This window comes from Belonocnema kinseyi, chromosome 9 (assembly GCF_010883055.1).
Source record: "Belonocnema kinseyi isolate 2016_QV_RU_SX_M_011 chromosome 9, B_treatae_v1, whole genome shotgun sequence".
NCBI classification, from domain to species: domain Eukaryota; kingdom Metazoa; phylum Arthropoda; class Insecta; order Hymenoptera; family Cynipidae; genus Belonocnema; species Belonocnema kinseyi.
This window is the reverse complement of record NC_046665.1, coordinates 80,013,370-80,031,592: the sequence shown is the minus strand read 5'-3', so window position 1 is coordinate 80,031,592 and position 18,223 is coordinate 80,013,370. Positions and strand designations below refer to the sequence as shown.

General features: G+C 31.4%; 1 protein-coding gene across 6 annotated transcripts in view; it reads right to left on the bottom strand.

Moving 5' to 3' along the window:
* Nucleotides 1-18,223, bottom strand: part of LOC117179413 (venom dipeptidyl peptidase 4) — a 794,327-nt gene that overhangs the window by 95,798 nt on the left and 680,306 nt on the right. For all 6 annotated transcript variants that reach the window (XM_033371173.1, XM_033371175.1, XM_033371177.1 and 3 more), the window contains exon 8: nt 10,016-10,185. In XM_033371173.1, the coding sequence (XP_033227064.1) occupies nt 10,016-10,185 (170 nt within the window). The remainder of the gene's footprint in view (nt 1-10,015; nt 10,186-18,223) is intronic.

The following is an 18,223-nucleotide window of genomic DNA, read 5'->3' as shown; positions in this document are numbered from 1 at the left end:
GTTCATGACTTTTCACCCTGATACAGAAAAAACTTGGGTTTCTATTAGAAACAATTTTTGGTTCCAAAGGAGCTGCAACAAAAAGAAACCTCTCTTGCTGAAAAGGAACCCAAACTGGTAAATGCTTTCTAAATGAACCCAAAGTATGTATTTAAACGGAGCCCTTTTTTGTCACTTCTGCCTTGACTCACTTCGAACATTTTGCAATTTAATAATGTACATCTTATTTCGTAATTCGGATTAAATTATATTGCACTGGGGAAATTGTAATGAAAAAAATAAAAGTACAGACATTAGTCAGTCTTGAAAAGAAGATAGTGTACATGAAATGTGACAACTTTTGAGGCTATGATGAAAACCCGACGTTTTGAACTACGCATGCACCAAAAAAAGCGCAGTAGTATTTAAAATGATATAATATACACTTGAAATATTATGTTAATATTGCAGTTTTTAGAAACTAAGGTATTTCTGTCATTCAATTTTATTTTATTTTAAAAAGAATAAAAAATATTTTTTAATATTTATCTGTATGATTATTCATAGTATTTATTGATTTAGAATCGACTCGCGCTGTTCGGCACTTGGACGGTTAAGATGTGATCCTTGCTTTAAAAGCAAGGGTTCCGAGATTTTAGTTCTCGCGCCAAAGCATAATAAAATCAAGAAGTGGTGCCGTGAATTAATCTTCCGAAATTTCTCTCCCTGTTTACTGTTTAGCCTGAATGGCTGCGCGTGTTTAATGTTTCATTTTTTCATCCCGTATCCGAGACCCAGCTACAATTTTGTGACTTTTTTATGGATACATCTTTTCCATGTATAGAGTCTCCATCTGTTGTTGTTACCAGAAAAAGCAATATAATTCGCGAAATTATAGATTTCGTATGTCCCACTTTCCCAGTTTTTTGTCTCGCTTAGCCCTATGTTGTTTGCATACAAGATTATAATAATTATTTGTATGTGTCATTAACAATATTCATTTCCTAAAATAAAAAATAACATTTTGGAACATATTCAGAGAAAAGAAATTAGCTATCTCTAATTAAAATTGGATAACGATTTATGTCTATCTATACGACGAGACAAGATTCTTAAGTTTGAGGTTATATTACTTCTATACGATTTTTTATTTTTTACTTACAAACATCAAACAATGCCTCAACTTGATTGAATTTATCAACTGATCGATATTTCATACCCTTTACCTGTTTTTCGTTTATGTAAAAACATTCAAGTTTAATTTTAAATTTACAAATAAGTTATCAATTACACTGAAACTTGGTTTTAAGAAGTCCTAATTTAATATGTTTCGAGAATTGGTGCCTTAGGCAGTTTCGTGATGAGGGCAGCCGCGGGACCGTGAGAAATAGGTGGTGCTCAATCATGCGTGACAAACAGCATGATGGAAGTACCCTAAGCGCGTTAGTTGCGTCGGCTATCAGCCCGCGTCCAAATGTCCGAAACAGATCTTAAATCCGAATTCCAGTATAAGTCCTTAAATTATTAGGAATAGGTAAACTCATAAAATATTTGCAGCCGTTATTCGACATAATCATAAATTTCCCTTTAACATTTTGTATATTTGAGATAAATATTTTGAATGTAATAGAATAACATCGGACTTTATATTATACAGATATTAAATTTGAAGATTAAGGTTGCTTTCCTATAGTTAAATATAAAACCTTTTTTATTTATTTTTCAAATAATTAAATGCTCATAATCGCATCAAGTGCCAGGGTAATTAGCTCCTAAACATAGCGTCCTTAATATAAAATATGTTGAGCCTGAACATCCAAATGTTCCGGGTAAACATCCATTTTTCTCCGTGAATAATAAAGGGTTACTTTTACGTATTATAAACTGCTTTTGAATAACAATAATTATTTTGTTAAAAAAAAAGAAGGAAAACTCCTAATTATAATAAAGAATTAATTAGATAAATTGCTGGCGAACGTTAAGACTCTGAATATCGCCAGTAATACTTCATATTAGCATGCTGGATACCATAAGGTTTTTATTAGCCTATAACTTGTTAAACTCGCGTTTATTAAGTGACAAACTGAGCATACGATAGAATAGAGACATGAGAAGAAGAAATGTAGGAGAAAAGAGAGGAGAAAATCCAGACGTAATTTCAAGCACATTTACAAGTTATACGGGACGATAAACTATCGCAGTAAAATTGTTGAGCGGAAATAAAGGTTGGTTGCGTACTGGAATATGAAAAGGGCGAATGTCAGAACAGTCGTAAAATGTGAAATTAAGTAACTGAAAAATATTGTAGTATTATACGATCGTAATATTTCTTGTGAACACCAAAATTTTCAAAATTGTTTTCAACAGCTAGAGGTGGTCCGTTTCTCCACTAATGTCGAGTAGTATAAGGAATTTTCACTCGGAGATCCAATGAAAGTTCTTTTTCCTTTGAAAGTATTCCAGGTACTTCCAAAACGATTTTCTTTACACGAAGTGTTTCGAAATTCTGCTAGAAAAAGATGAAAATGTTTATACTAAATTGGCCTTCTACGTTGAATTTATTCTGACTTTTGTAAAGGGCCATTTAAAAACTAAGTCATAGTGCCAATAGCGGAGAAGGGGTTAACGCAAAATGTGGCATCATAAATGGAAAATATCAGATCTGCAAATTAATTCGGTGCTTTTACTTTAATGTTTTGTAACTCTTGGTCAAACTTGAATTTGTTCCGCCCTAAGGTAATTTTAACGGGCGACCCTTAAACTTTTAAAAACAATCTATTAGGTGACGACCCTTCGGACCTAACCTCATAAATCATTAGTGAATACTATGGCGTCCGACAGGAAGCATTTGAGATGCTGCATTCGTTCTGTATTATAATTAAAAAATCACTATTTTGAAATCTCTCAGCTGCAGTTTAAAAAATTGGAATAGATAAAGAACGCAATGTCTCAAATCTTCCTTGACGAATGCCAGTAAACATGGTTATAGAACAGATCTGTACCTGTTCTAAAACATATAAGAATGTGTTCTAGACAGGTTAGTAACAGGTTACGACCATGCGAGTAACTATTTCGTTCCTAATGCGCTAGAACCATTCTGTAACAGTTCTAGAACGTTGTGACAACCGATCTGTAATATTTTTAGAAAAATTCTAGAACTTAATTACAAATATTGTATAACAAATCTTTAACACATCTAGAACGCTGTGAAAACCGACCTGTAACAATTCTAGAACTTTAGTACGCTGCCTTGTACAAAATCTAGGACAATTCTGTAACAGTTCTATAAAAATTCTATAACCGTTCTAGAACTGTTATTTATCAAATATAGAACAGTGTTATGTACCCCTCACAGCAATAGTATATCCTGGGATATTATATTTGACCCCATTTATGTCCCGGCTTATTCCAGGGATAACCCGTTAGAATATCCTTCGAGGCGGAAATTTTGATATCTCCATGGATATATATTCGCAAGGGTAAGCTCGACCATACTGTTAGCGAACTGATCTTTTTTTCTAAATTTTTCTAGAACACACTTGTAACAGGGTTCTAGAACAGTTCTGTCACAATTTTGTCACAGTGTTCTAGAACACTGTTACCTTTTTGTTCTAGAAAAGTTCGGTCAGAATTTTGTCACCGGGTTCTAGAACGCTGTTGCCTTTTTATTCTAGAACAGTTCTGTCACCATCTTGTAACAACTGTTACAGAACAAAGTTCTTTTTTTTTATCTCAAACAGTTACAGAACGTGTTTGCTGGGATACGGCTGTATTTAATAATGAATTTTTAGGTTAAGTCCACAGGGACGACACCTATTACATATGTTGTGTTTTAAAGCTAAGGGTTCGCCTTTTAAAACTATGTTAGGGCACAAGAAGTCAAAGTAAAGGTACCGAATTAATTTCTAGACGTAAAATAAATGTTAATAAGAATTTCTAGAAATGCTTGAAGAAATGAACATTAGTGATTTGATTTCACAAGTAAAGTATCTAAATACAGAGCTCACACTCTCTAGCATTTTTTTTAAAGAAGTCAAGTTAGATGATTTAAATGAAAAGCTCGGATCCCAGAATCCGTTAAATGATTTTTATGATATATTTTTGTCATAGTATTGCTTAGATGCCGTAATAGAAATTTTAAAAATCAAACATCTTTGATATATTAAAAACGATTTTTTTTTCAAAAACTCGAAAAAAGGTGTATACATTCGAAATTTAAAGAACTTGGATGAATGGAGACTTAGAGCCAAAAAAAAATTATATTATATAGATATTAGGGTTATTATAAATATAAGGTCATTACTAATATTTATAGACTTTTTTATCGAAAAAACATTAAAGTGTTTATATTTGGGATACATATTCCTTAAGGCATTTGAAATTGTTGTAAAATGAGAATGACTCGGGATAAAAGTTCTAAAGACCTTTAAATCGAGTAAAACGCTCCCAAAAATGGTTTCTGATGATTATTTTAGACATAATTTTCCAAATAATCCACATAGGAGTGAAAAATGTGTTTTAGCGCACAACTCGCACGCTCTTTTCTAAGCTTATATCTGGAAATGAAGTCGTTTCACGATTAAAATATTCAGAATTGAAAATTTAGAACGGAAAATTATCTACAATTATAGTTCTGAACCTTTTTTTATTGAGAAACGACTCGATTTTGAGATATAAAATACGAAAGGAGTTTGCGACCCACGCAGTAAAACTCACTTTCAGGGTGCATTATTCAGAAAATATGGCCCACAAGGGAAAAATGCATACCATCATTCTTGTTGTATATTTGATATCCTATGTGTCCCTGATACCACTATTCGTCTTGTCATTTTTGTGCGTTTCACTCTTTGCGAAATAATCATCAATCACCATTTTTTGTGTATAGTTTTCGCGATTTAAGGGTGTTTTAGTCTTTCATATTCAGTTAAACTCATTTTATGTGAGAACTTTTATTCCACCATTTAAAATTCTTTTTCAACTAATATTAAAAATCAACAACTCTAAAATCTATATGCATAGCATTTTTTAGCTTTAAGAAGATCCATTTCTTTGAATAAAAATTTAACTATTTTTTTGAAAGTTGTTCTTTCTTAAATAATTTTTTTAACCGGTTTAAATACTTGTTTGAAAACTAACATTTTGTTAACAACTCAAATTTTCGGGTATAAAATTAAACTGCTTTGTAGAAAATTCACATTTTTAGCATAAAAATTCAACTGTTTTGCAGAGAATTTGCCTTTTAAGGGTCAAAAATTTAACAATTTTGTTAATGTTTCTTTTTCTCTTTTTAATGAAAATCTCTCAGATTTGGTAGTTCAACTCTATTGGTATACATTTGATCTGTTTTGCTTAAAAGTGCAACTGTTTGGTTAAAAATTGTTTCGTATTGGTTGATGCTTGAACTATTTTGTTGAAAATTCGTCCTTTTGAAATCAAAATTTGACTGTCTGCTAAAAAAATTCGTATTCTTGGTTTGAAAGTTCAACTATTTTATTAAAAACATAACTCCTTTTGGTTGACGTGAATCATTTTTGTTCAATAATTTAAACAACCGGTTGGAAACTTACATGAATCGTTTGAAAATAAAAAAATTTTGTTCAAAAGTTACTTTTTTCTTAACTTCAACTGTTTTTTTTTAAAATTAGTCTTTTTGCACAAAAAGTTTGTACTTCTAGATTGAAAATGTTGTATTTTTTGGCAGAAATGTTCTTGGTTGTAAATTGATCTTTTTTGGTCGAAAATTCATATCTGTATGTTGAAAATTTAACGATTTTTTAAAACTTTTTTTTTTGTTAAAGTTTCAACTGCTTTGTGAAAAATCGTTTTCTTGGATAGAGATTTTGCTTTTCTGGATTCAAGAATCATACTTTTGAATCAAAGATTCAACTTTTTTGTTTCGAAAATAAATATATTTCGACTTGAAATTTTAAGCTTTTCGTATTGAATTCAATATGTTACTTATACATGAACTTTATTTTAAATAATTAATTTTGCACAGAAGTCTTATCAAATATTATGTTCGTATTCTCTGTGTCTTACTTTAGGCGATTGTCAAATTAAAAAAAAAATTATGAGTTAAAGAGGGGGGCGGGAGATCCCATTTCTGAAGCACACGAAATATAGTTTCATCTCACTTTAAACTTTGAAAGTATTTACTGCTATAGAAAAAGATCTTTATACCTTAAAATCTCATACTTCGCGTATGCAATTTTCCATCACGATTGCTTGTTTGTTTTGATTAAGATACCAATGGTTTAAACTTGAAAATTGACTTTTAAATTAAACAAGTTCGAGGGCAGATAATTTTTGTCGCTCAAGAAAGTTTAGATGCGGGACGATGAAATGGAGAAGAAGGAGGGAAGTCAGGGAAAAATTTACATAGAAGTTGCAGCACTTATCTTTAGTGTGGAATTTTTCAACGAACTGGCTTTTCATTTTCCTGAAAAGGACGACATTAATAAGGGTTCATAAGAAGACTTTGATGATATGAGAAAAATCTTGGTAAAACGCTTTACCTCCCCTTCTTCTTACCTTCCCCCTCCCACAGAGTTTCTCTGCCTCTCATGATTTCCCTTTAAATCTTCTGAGAGTCTAGCGAAAGCAAAGGCAACGTTTCTTTGCACAGAGAAGAGACTCCTGCTAAGGAAGGTGGGCCGACGTTAAAAATTTCAACGAGCAACAAATTCTAAATTCCTTCTATGCTTTTGCGTCACAAACAAGAAAAACTAGGGGGAAGAAGGAGAACATCATTTTGAAATAAAATTAAAAAAAAAGTAATAAGCATGCCAAAGAATGTTTTTACAGTGGAAGATAATAAGGAAAATGGACACCTGCATATTACTTTACGCATAGTAATAATATGCAATAGTTGCATAATAGTGAACAAAAGTCGCGTCAAAGTGCGTAATGATGTGAAATAATCAGTAAAAAAGCGTAATCATTCGTAATAATGCGTAATAATGAGCAATAGTAATAACGCGTAATAATGAGTAGTAAAACCCGCATAATGATTCGGAAAATGTATGAGAATTTCCAACAATGCATAATAATGGGCAGATGTTTCCTAATAGTGCATAATAACACGTAATAATTCGAGACTAGATCAAAATTATTCAATTTCAAACGCTTCTATGTTATTATTAAATTCCATTTTATAATGTATCAAACTGAAATAAATTATGAAGTGTTTAGCATCTTCAATATGAAATGATTTATCTAGCTACTAAGGATCTGAATAGGAAATTGTACAATTATCATTTTTAAAAATATTAAACTGAAATCATCTTCGATTCTGATCATTCTGAAATAATAACAAATAAAGTATTAAAAGGATTTTATTTCTAGTTTTGCAGCTTTGAATGATTTAAATTTGAAAGAATTTTTTTTTTCAATTGTAGCCGATTGTTAAAAAGGTATCTAGCCAGTAAGTCATCAATTTCAAGAAAAATAAATGTTTTAATAAAACTATGAATTAATAATTATATAGATACTTCAAAATCAGGATTAAAACTCATATATATCGTTCTTGCTCCCTTTTGCTTAATGGCTATTCTATTTACGTTTTCGGGAAAATACTATTTTTTAATTGCCTTTATTTGTGCATATTATTTTAGTTTTTCTGAATCTTTTTTTATTTTACTAGGTTTCACTTCAGAACTGTACAGAGAAATTTTATAATATTTTAATTGAATTTTTTATGTATATATTTTATAATATTTTATAAATTTTATAAAATTATTGTCCTTTAACGTATTTGAAATTATTTTTTACGTTATCGAGTAGATTTAACACAGAAAAAACTGGGTGTCACTAAAGTTGCGGCTCAAATAAAAGTTGGTATCATTTGGAACTTGAGCTTCAAAAGATGCATGTAGAGAACCCAAAGGGTTCCTCAGTTTAGAACGCTCTTGAAAAAAACATGGAGGCGCATACGCAAACCAAACTCTTGCAAAGTAGGGCTGGTAAGTTGGGGATCAATTTACAGTTATCGACCGATGACTTGATACGAAAAGTTTCTTGCATAATATGAATATGCCTTTATGTTGACAACTTTGCTACATAACCTGCAAATGATATTTATCAGGTCATTTTATCTAATTTAATTGCGGTAATATTTTGTGTAATTTAATTATCTTCATTAAATTATGTCCAACAGAGTTCGATTGCATGTTCGCTTTGAGGTAAATATTATGTTATTAATTTTTAAAAACGTCGAAATGGGCAAACCGAAAAATAGGTTCTTCATAAATAGGCTAAATTACAATTGCGGTTACTTAGAACACCAAATAAGGTATCATTTAGAGCTTATTAATCCCTTTGGGTTTATTTTCAGCAAGTGGGGTTCATTTTTGTTGCTACTCATTTAAAACCAAAAATGGGTACTAATGGAAATCTAAATTTTTTCTGTAAAGAAGTTTTTCTTGTATTTGAGATTTTAACCTCTAATGTCAGCGGGAATTCAAATATTTAAAGATTTAAAAATTAGTTAGATTCTTCTTAAATAATCTTCATAGTCTGTAATCACTTCGAATATTAATTAGACATTAATAATATACATGTTATTATGCAATTCAGTAGAGAACTAAACAACTTGCTAAAGATGACTGTTTATTTAAAATATTGTTAATAAGAATAACAATAGCAAGTTTTTGCCACACTGTTTTGATGAATTATAAGCACTTAGAAAACTACAACATGATTTAGCAGAAAAAATAATTTTTTTCTGATGGAAAACGCTAAATTTTGAAATTTGTTCATAATATTGTTATCAACTATAAAAATATTTAACATTTATATTTTTTGCAGCTATTTATTATAATTTGGAATTAATATGAAAGTTAGGTAATGAGAAAAACATCTTCGAAAAAAATAAAATAACACAATTTTTTTATTGGAATATTTATAATAGTGGTAATTGTTAACTAATGGTTATTTTCCATTCTTAATACTACTTCTACAAGAGATTTAGGCATTTTTAATCAAGATAAAGTTTTTTTTTTGTGGTTGAACACCGTATGAAAGTAATTCTTTATAACAATTAACCTAAATATTAAACCTAATATTCATGTTATTGAAGTGTATCTACAATAATTATGATAGATAGAAACTTCTCTGAAGTCTTTTCTTCGGAGAAAAAATAATGGTAAAATGTCCAATTTTGACGATCTATCTGTTTAAATAATAAATTTCACAGAGCGAAATTGAAAAATCGGGCCCAATGACGTTCTGCAGGATTTAATTCTGAGCATTAAAAAAAACATCAAAATTGGCCAAGAATTGTAGTCTGCAGTAGATTATGAACAGTATATTCCCAGTTCCTGATGCCGATGGGACTGATCGGATTATTTCGTGCAATGATTAAATACGCTTGCCATTGACAACAGCGCCATCTGACCCGCGAATACATATCGCGAAGTTATTGGACCAATGTTTATGAAAAATCGTTATCGTAACTAATAGTAGGTTCTACGAATCGACAAAAAAAAGAAGTATTAGATAGACAGACAGACAAACAAACAGGCAGAGAGAGAGAGAGAGAGTAGAAAGAGAGTTCCGATCAAGTTTAGATACTTGAAGTGTTGACGTGCAGTGCTTTGCTGAAAAGAGTCTATTTTTGTGGATATAGCTGTCTTCGAATGTTTTAATCAAGTGAGCGACCTAGTATCTGGAACGATTATTCAAGACAAAGCTCTCCTTTTAAACGAGATGCTCAGCGGCCCGTAAACGTTTAAAGGACTTAAGCAGCTAAAACATTTATTTAACGCGTATCAATAAAGTTTCTGCCTCAATTCCGTGAAATATTCAGTTGACCCTTGTCTACGTGTTAGAACAAATATTTTTTTACCATGCATTAAAATCCACCGGAAACAGTTTATACGCCCTCACTGTTTACATCCGAAACTGGCTATAATGAGTTCGTTCCCACCCACCGCCAGCCCCAAAATCGGCGCTATAGAAGAGTAACACTGTACTTGAAATTTAAGCAAAAATTAATGTTATTAATATTAATTATGAGAAAAGCAATATGGGCACTCACCTTTGGATAATGAATGGGGATGACTGATGTGTATTGGAACGAAATGCTGCCTGGATACCCATAAAAGGGGATGCTCATTATTGGTGTATTCTTGTCGTCGAAGTAGCCGAAGGCCAATTTCGTACCACTCGGAGAGAACCATAGTGCCTTGTTAGAGCTGAATACCTCCTCTGAAAAGGATGGACGTCATATATAGTTTTAGATCAATGCCAAACAAGCAATATAGAACACTTCATTAAATTTCGATAGTTTTTTATTGCTAAGAAAAACAATATTTCACTTATTAAAAATAGAAACAACCCGGATTTTACAATCATACAGAAAATCACTTGAATGAATAAGAGAAGTTTACTGCTGTATTCAATATTTGATTCAAACTCTGTAAAAATGGTATAAATAAAAAAGCCCCTATCCTCTCAATATGAAAGAAAGAAATTGGTTTCACTTCCAGGTCAAATATCATTCAATTTCCACCCTTCATTCGGAAGCTTTCAAATTAAAAAATTATTCGATATTTTGTGTGAGGAACGGGTTTCCCTCAGTATTTTTAAAATTCGTTCGAAGCTCTGTAAAAGGATTGCTACAAAATACCAATTTCGAAATTTTTTAGATTTCCGGAATTTTCTCTAACGGGTATAAAAATAACCTTACCCAAGTATAAGGTATTAAAGTATTAATAATCTCCTAAGTTGGGAAGAATCATAATTTTATTGCAAAAAAAAGTTTGTTTCAAAACTTATATTAAAAACGTTTAGTGATAACAGTCCTACATAATTTTATAAGAGGTCATCCACAAATTACGTGAGACGATTTAGAGGGCGGGGGTTTGGTAAAATCTTAGTATTTATAGAGCGCTGTTCGGCGGAACATTTAAAAGAATAGCAGCAAAAATACCTGATTTCCTAACTAAAGAGGTGAATTTTCAAACAAGAAGATTAATTTTCTACCAATAAAGGGGCATTTTTAACAAAATAATGCAGTTTTAACTAAAAAGAGTAAATATGAATTAAAAAGATTGATTTTGAGAAAAGAGAATTTTCAATAGAATAGTTAAATTTTCAACTCGCGAGATAAATTTTCAACGAAGAAGATTAGTTTTCTACCAAAAACACAAATTTTCAACAAAATACAGGAACTTCCAAATAGTCCAGGCGTTAGGTAGTTTTACCTTGCATTAAATCCGGAAAAGTTAGTGACAACTATGTTCAACTTTGTTGATAGCTTTCACATCAAAATAAATCAAATTCGAGCTATTCCTATATTGCCTTTTACATTTTCTGCTATTGGAATGAAAAAAATTCGGCTATTAAAAATGTATGTTTCATATTTTTGTTACGGAATATATAACCTTCAAAAAAAATACCCATAGTATCTTGTGTATTTTAGGTAGGTGGTAACGTGTCCGACTTCTGTTTCTTGAACATCCATGAAATTGTACGAAGTTTGAGCTGTTTACTGTTTCGTGTCTAAAATTCCCGGCCTAATTGGAATATCACAACTGCATCAATTGCAAAATTCATCGCTACCCATGCAGAAATTATCTGGCCCCTATCGGGACCAGACCAGTCCGGTTCGGGTCCCAATCAGGAATCCTGGCCGGTACCAGATCGCGGATGAAACACACGCCCAAATCGGGGCCAGGTCGGAAAACCCGATCGGTATACAATCAGTCTCAATATAATCCATTCGTGAATTTCAAGACTTGAGATTTAATATAAGTAAACTCGAAACTATCGAATGGTCCTCTCCTTTCGAAGGCAACCTTAATATTTTGAATTTCCAATTAAGTTATTTTCATTTAAAATTAAAGTATGACATGTACGAAAAGAAGAGGTTTCAGACTACAAAATTTAATTATGCTTCTGACATACGTAAGATTATTGTAGATGGTATCAGTTTCGAGGAAAAGGTTAATTTTTTATGAAAAAATGGATGATAACCAATATTATTTAAATTAACAATTTTAATTTCTTGAAAAAAATTTTCTCTATAAAACTTCTTAACAAATTAGAAAAACTTTTTTCGCAAAAAGATTCGCTACAACTTGACATTTTCGAATGCTTCCAAAGAAAATCAGCGGGAAATAACCTATGATTTACGATTTATTATCATTTTACTGTAAAGAAGTTCAATTTTCTGTCAATTGAATTACTTCTTGAGAAGTTCCAGAACGTGGTTGTAGATTGTTAATTATTAATTTCGACTTAATGGACATTTTTATAAATTGAAATGTCATTGTTTATAATAAAAAACAAAAATAACTTTGTTCAGAATTTTAAACATCGCGCGAAACCAATTAGATGCCGAATTCGACGCATGCGCATTTGAATAACTAGCTTTTGTTGGAATCCCTACACAATTAGCATTTTGCATTTTGACTGTGCTACTTGATTCTGAAATTTATGTTATGAAAATTTGTCCTTAATGTATGTCTGTAATGAATTTATTATTAATACAGAATCAAAGTTTCAATAACAGAATCGATCGTATCACATATTTTATTCTCATAATCTAAGAACATTACAATTTTGTGCATACTGCAATCCATTTCTTGTCAATAGATTTGATAATTCTAACTCTACATTAAATCGAAAAAACTTGAGTTCTTAAATAATTATTGAATACAAAAGAACTTGATAAATTTCATCATATAATAATATTTGACTCATCTAATGGTAAATATACTAATTTTACCTGAAACAATTTAATTAATTATTAATGTATTTGAGGTTAGGTTTCAATGAGTCCACAGAGTGTAATTACTTATACTAATTTTCCTCGTGCAGGTTTCGAGGTATACTGGCTGGTGTTTGGTGCATCCGAACACGTGGCTTACTCGCATTATGCATTTTTAATCATTGATAGAATATTATAAACGAGTAGTATGTAAACAAACTTCACTGCACTATCAGAAAACATCAAGCAGCACTAGTTCTGCGAGTGCATAGAGATGGCGTTTCAGTAGGGAATTGGTCTGGCACAGTTGGTCCGAGGTATGGGCCACAGAGTTCTACCGATCAGGGCCAGATCGGGAAATTCAATCGGGACCAGATCGGTATTAAGTTTGAAATCGGGCGATTTCTGCAGGGGTCGGTGGGTTCTTACAAATTTTCGTAAACTTACTCCCATACACGAAGGTCCTTTTATTTACATCCAATAGAGATATAAAAATCGATCGATTTTTTTTTACATTGTAGTACTTGTTGGTATAATTCATCCGGCTATAACTCTAAAACTATTCAATTTAGAGAAAAATATTTTTCATGAAATTTGCACCTTTTTTTCGAGATCGTGGAGCGAGCCGCCCTTTTATTTTTGTGCAAATTTAGTATGTTCTTAAAACTCCAAAATGAACAAAAATGGACACTAACTAACTTTTCCGGATTGAATGCAAGATATACCTCGTTTCAGCTCCCCAGCGCCTGGACTAAAATAAGTAGTTGAATTTTTGAACATGAACCGAAAAAGAAGAATGAAATTTTCAGTTGAAAAAATTAATTTTCAACCAAGGAAAAAGGAGTTTTCGATCGAAATTATTACTGATTACCTTCGATTAAAAGAAATTAATTCTCAACTAGAAACGTAATAGTTAATATTTCCACTAAAAAATATATTAATTTTCAATGAAAAACAGTTGAACTAAACCAAAAAATAGAAATGATAAACAAACTACTTAAATTCTCAAATAAATCATATTGATTTTCTCACCAAAAGGAGTAATTTTCAACAAAAAAGTCCAATTTTCAAGCAAAAAAGATTTCTCTGTCAATAAAAAAAAAACAAATTTCAACTAAAATGTTAAATTTTCAAGCTCAAAATACGAATTGCCTACAAAAAAGTCGAAAATTCAACCTCAAAATATAAATTTGTAACAAAAAAATTAATTTTAAACAAAATTGTTGAACTTTGAAGCCAAAAACTGATTTTTCTACAAAAACTTATATTTTAAACCCACAAATATAACTTTTCTACTAAAATGATTAAATTTTCAACTCATAAAAAAGCAAGTGTTCAATCAAATGTGACGCGATCCGAGAAAAGGGATCTATTAGGGAAAAAATCGATTTTTGGATTATAATAGATTCTATCATTTATTTTACTAATCTTTTTGAGGGTGCAATCAGAAATGTTATCTGTATTATTTCACAAAATATAAATGATAAAAAAAGAGTCCTTGAACGCGGGAACAGCGGGGGAGATTTCTTCAATCGCTCATCCTGTATAATTTCACTTTTGCCTAATATTCAATAAAAGAAAAATCTTCTGTTGATCTTGCTGAATAAAAATTTGAATTTTTAACAACAAAATTAATTTTTTTACCAAATAGTTCAATTAATTATTAACCCAAAAAGACAAATTTTTAACATAAAAGTTTACTGTTTCATAATAAAATAGTGACTTTGAACAAAATTGCAGAATTATAAACAAAATAATAAATTTAACTTCAACTTCAGGTTAATAGAAAATTTCTTGACTCTTTCAGGTTTTTCTTGACATACCTGACTTTCTCCGACCAGTTTTAAATTATATGAATTTCGTTATCTTTATAAAATTCCTTGACCTACTTGCTGTCAAATTTCCCCTCGCTGAAGAGCCCTGACCTATAGCAGCCCTGTAAATTGTATTGTATGTATTTTCAAAACCTACACAGCAACAGGATAACCGTAGGAAGCCCTTAGGATATCCTACAATTTTTCAGAATATCTCACCTAAAAACATCAAAATAGTGCGCGCGTCAATAGTTCGCTACTGGCGGGTCGCTGGCCAGATTTCGCGTGTCCACAACACCGCGGAGAATTTTTCCCCTTATTTAGAAAGGAATCAGGAAGGGTGAGCGGAAGTGCGGAAAAAAGAGTTCGCGCGCCGCATTTTTGAAATGAACCTCGTGGACGGAGTGGTGCAGAGATTTAAATTTATAAAAGTCTTGCGTGAGAACACCGACCGGATCAACAAAATCGACTTCTTGAACAGTGGAGAGCTCCTCATTTCGAGCTCCGAAGATGATCAGATTGTCATATGTGACTACGAAAAGGGCAGCCAGGTTCGAACAGTTAACTCCAAGAAGCACGGAGTGACCACGACCTGATAAACTTTACACACGCCAAGAACACTGCGATTCACATCAGCACGAAAGTCGAAGAAATAATTCGATATTCAAGTCTTCACGACATAAAGTACACTTGAACGTGCGGACGTTCTCGGCATTGGCCTTGGCACAAATTGAGGCCCTCCGAACGTAAATAAACAGGGGCGACTGAATCATTTTTGTTGGATTGCGAGGCATGTCGTAACCTGATACAACTAATAAACGGGAAGTGGGGCCCTACTGTTTTCCTCGCTTGAATGAACACGTTCTTCCATACCACGGATCTCCTACATAATTGAATCAGGATATCCATAGAACATGCTCTGGATATTCAAGGATATTTTGAGGACGTCATGGGGATATCAAGATTTCCTCTCTTCAAGATATCCTAAAAATAATCTAAGGATATCTTTAGAACGTCAGCAGGATATCCCGGAATATTATCAGGATATATTGCCGACATACGATGCTGTGCGGGAAGCTTCCTTTTGAAAATATTCAATTTTGAGGCAATAAATTTCAAAGCTTATAAGCTTGCAAGTTCACAGCATAAGATTCTGAAGCAATTTCGGCATTGAAATTAGCGTTTTATGAAATAAAATAAGTAAGGGGGAACCATAAAATGAATGATTAATATGCAATTTCCTGAGTAAATCTTAAGCAATTTGTGGTCGAGTTTCTTCTGATCCCTTTTACAACAGAATTGCTATTTGATATACAGTTTTCTCCGAGTTATTGAGCCACACATATAAGACTCTTCAGAGCCGATGCTAAAATTAAATTGCAAAGATGCGACGGAAGCAGCGCGTCTTGACTTCTTCGAGTCCCAGCGGAAAGCAACAAGGGGTGAGTCAGGGTTGTGTACACTTTCGAAAGGGGTTGATAGAGAGAATTTAGAGAAAAGGCGTGGGAGAAAACTGACGCGACTCTGGCTTCTTCTCCCGCATGTAGTAACAAAGCATTCGACCAAAATGGCAAGTAGTATTATGAAACTTGACAGAAGTGAAAAATAAAGAATTTCAGCTTTCCCGCATGGAACTTTCCTTTTCTACTCAAGAATTTCTCTTCCTCAAAACTTTGGGCAGAAATTGCATCGTCGAAAAAAATTTGTTTTCTCTCTCGCATTAGGAAAACTAATTTCGAATAAGAATATTTTTTTAAATGTGTTGAATTAAGAATTCTTTCAAGATTTTAAAAAACTGGGCATATTATTTTTTTCGGATTTATTGGGAACAAAACAAAATTGTTGGTTCTAAATTTAATTATTATACACAAATTGAATTGACGACAAAAACATGAAATATATGGATTTTAGAAAATAAATTATTAATTTTTTTTATATTTCTGCACAAAAATTACTTTTTTTTCTCTACTAGGTGATACTTTATCATAAAAATATCTCATCCGATATTTTTTGGCAAGTTATATTTCCAGTCATATCCAGTGTCGAGTTAAAAATTTATAGAATTCTGATATATTTTATTCTTGCTACTAAAGTTCGATCTTTGGGTATTCTGTTTTTCGTTTTGCTATAATAACTAATCCGGAAGGTATCAAGTTCGAAATGTTTAATTGTTCTATTGAAATTAAATTAAAAATTCTATTACTATTTTGTTTTTAGGTCATATTTAACTAAAAAATGTAATTTTTATTGTTTATGTAAGAAATGCGATTTTCTTTCAATTTTTAAATTCTGGAAAATGTTAGTTGGACATTTTAATTTGTAATGTCATGGTTTTTGAGAACTATGCATTTTTATGAGTTAGAATTTGTAAAAAAAACTCTGATGTTGACAATTCTTTATATATCTACTATTTTAGTACTATTTACTATTACTATTACTAATAATTTGCCGAACTCGAAGATTTCGAAATTGTCTTTATTCAGTTTTGAAGGTTTTAAATTCAGAACTGTTTAATAACACACAATAATTCTCTGATGACTCCGTTTACTAAAATTTCAAGAAATTATGTATCCAATAAAGAACAATAAGTATACAATTGCGTTCTGGATATTGGTTATTTCATTAAGAATTTCTATAATAGAATAGGCTAAAATGAATCCTTTAGATGACTACATGTAGCTGCTACGAGACAATAAAGACACGCTGAATCTGAAGGTATCATTTTAGACTACAACAAAAACAATTTTTTAACAGTATCTAGTAAGTGTACTAGTAGTGTATGGCCTTACACGAAGGCACTCGCACATATAATTATAACAAATTGATGTAGTAATTACAATCTAATAGTTATATCTTTATTTTTATGCTTAGCACTAAGTTCGGTCGATCTCAAAGTTAGAGAATAAATATTCGTAAAAACCAAATTATTCATATTAAAATTTTAAAACCATACTTTGAAAAATCATATTTATATCAGATTATTGGCGAAAACGCGAAAGATATTTCTGATGATTGTCGTTATTATCTTTATACGATCTTCTGATTGAATGGCGCATTTTATTTATTTCTCAGTCGATATCCATGCCATGTATGGTTCACGAAATATTTTTTTTATTGTGTGCATTTATATGTGCATTGCTCATGGTATATTATTGGGACGTTTTTATTATTTCTAATTTATCCCCTACTGTTGAAAAATGTCAACGCACCATTGAGAACACATTTCAGTTTTATTGTTTTTTCGTGGTAATTTTGGTTCGAAAAGTATTGTGCATAGATTGAAAAGTTTTTTGTGATTTATACTAAATTTTCTATGTGATCTCTAGTTAACATTTTACAATACGGTCTGAGCGACGATGACTCTTTTGATCATTAATACTTTTTGTAGATTACATTTTTGTTTTAAATTCTAAGAAATTTGTTACTAAACCATTAACGTCGTCTTCAAGTTCAAATTGATTAATAGATAACGTTTTCAATTAAAATTTTTGTATTTGGTTTTTATTGAAGAAATTTATGATTGTTCGATATTTATAATTGCAAATAAAATCTTACAATTTTTAACTCCTTAAATTAGAAAAAAAATAATTTAAACATTTTAATTGAAAATTGTACAAATACGAGGGTGGATTGATAAGTTTCCGGCCTGACCAAGAGATGGCGCCACTAGGCCTACCTTGAGGTGGCGTTCCATAGTACCATCCTTAGATAGCTTGTA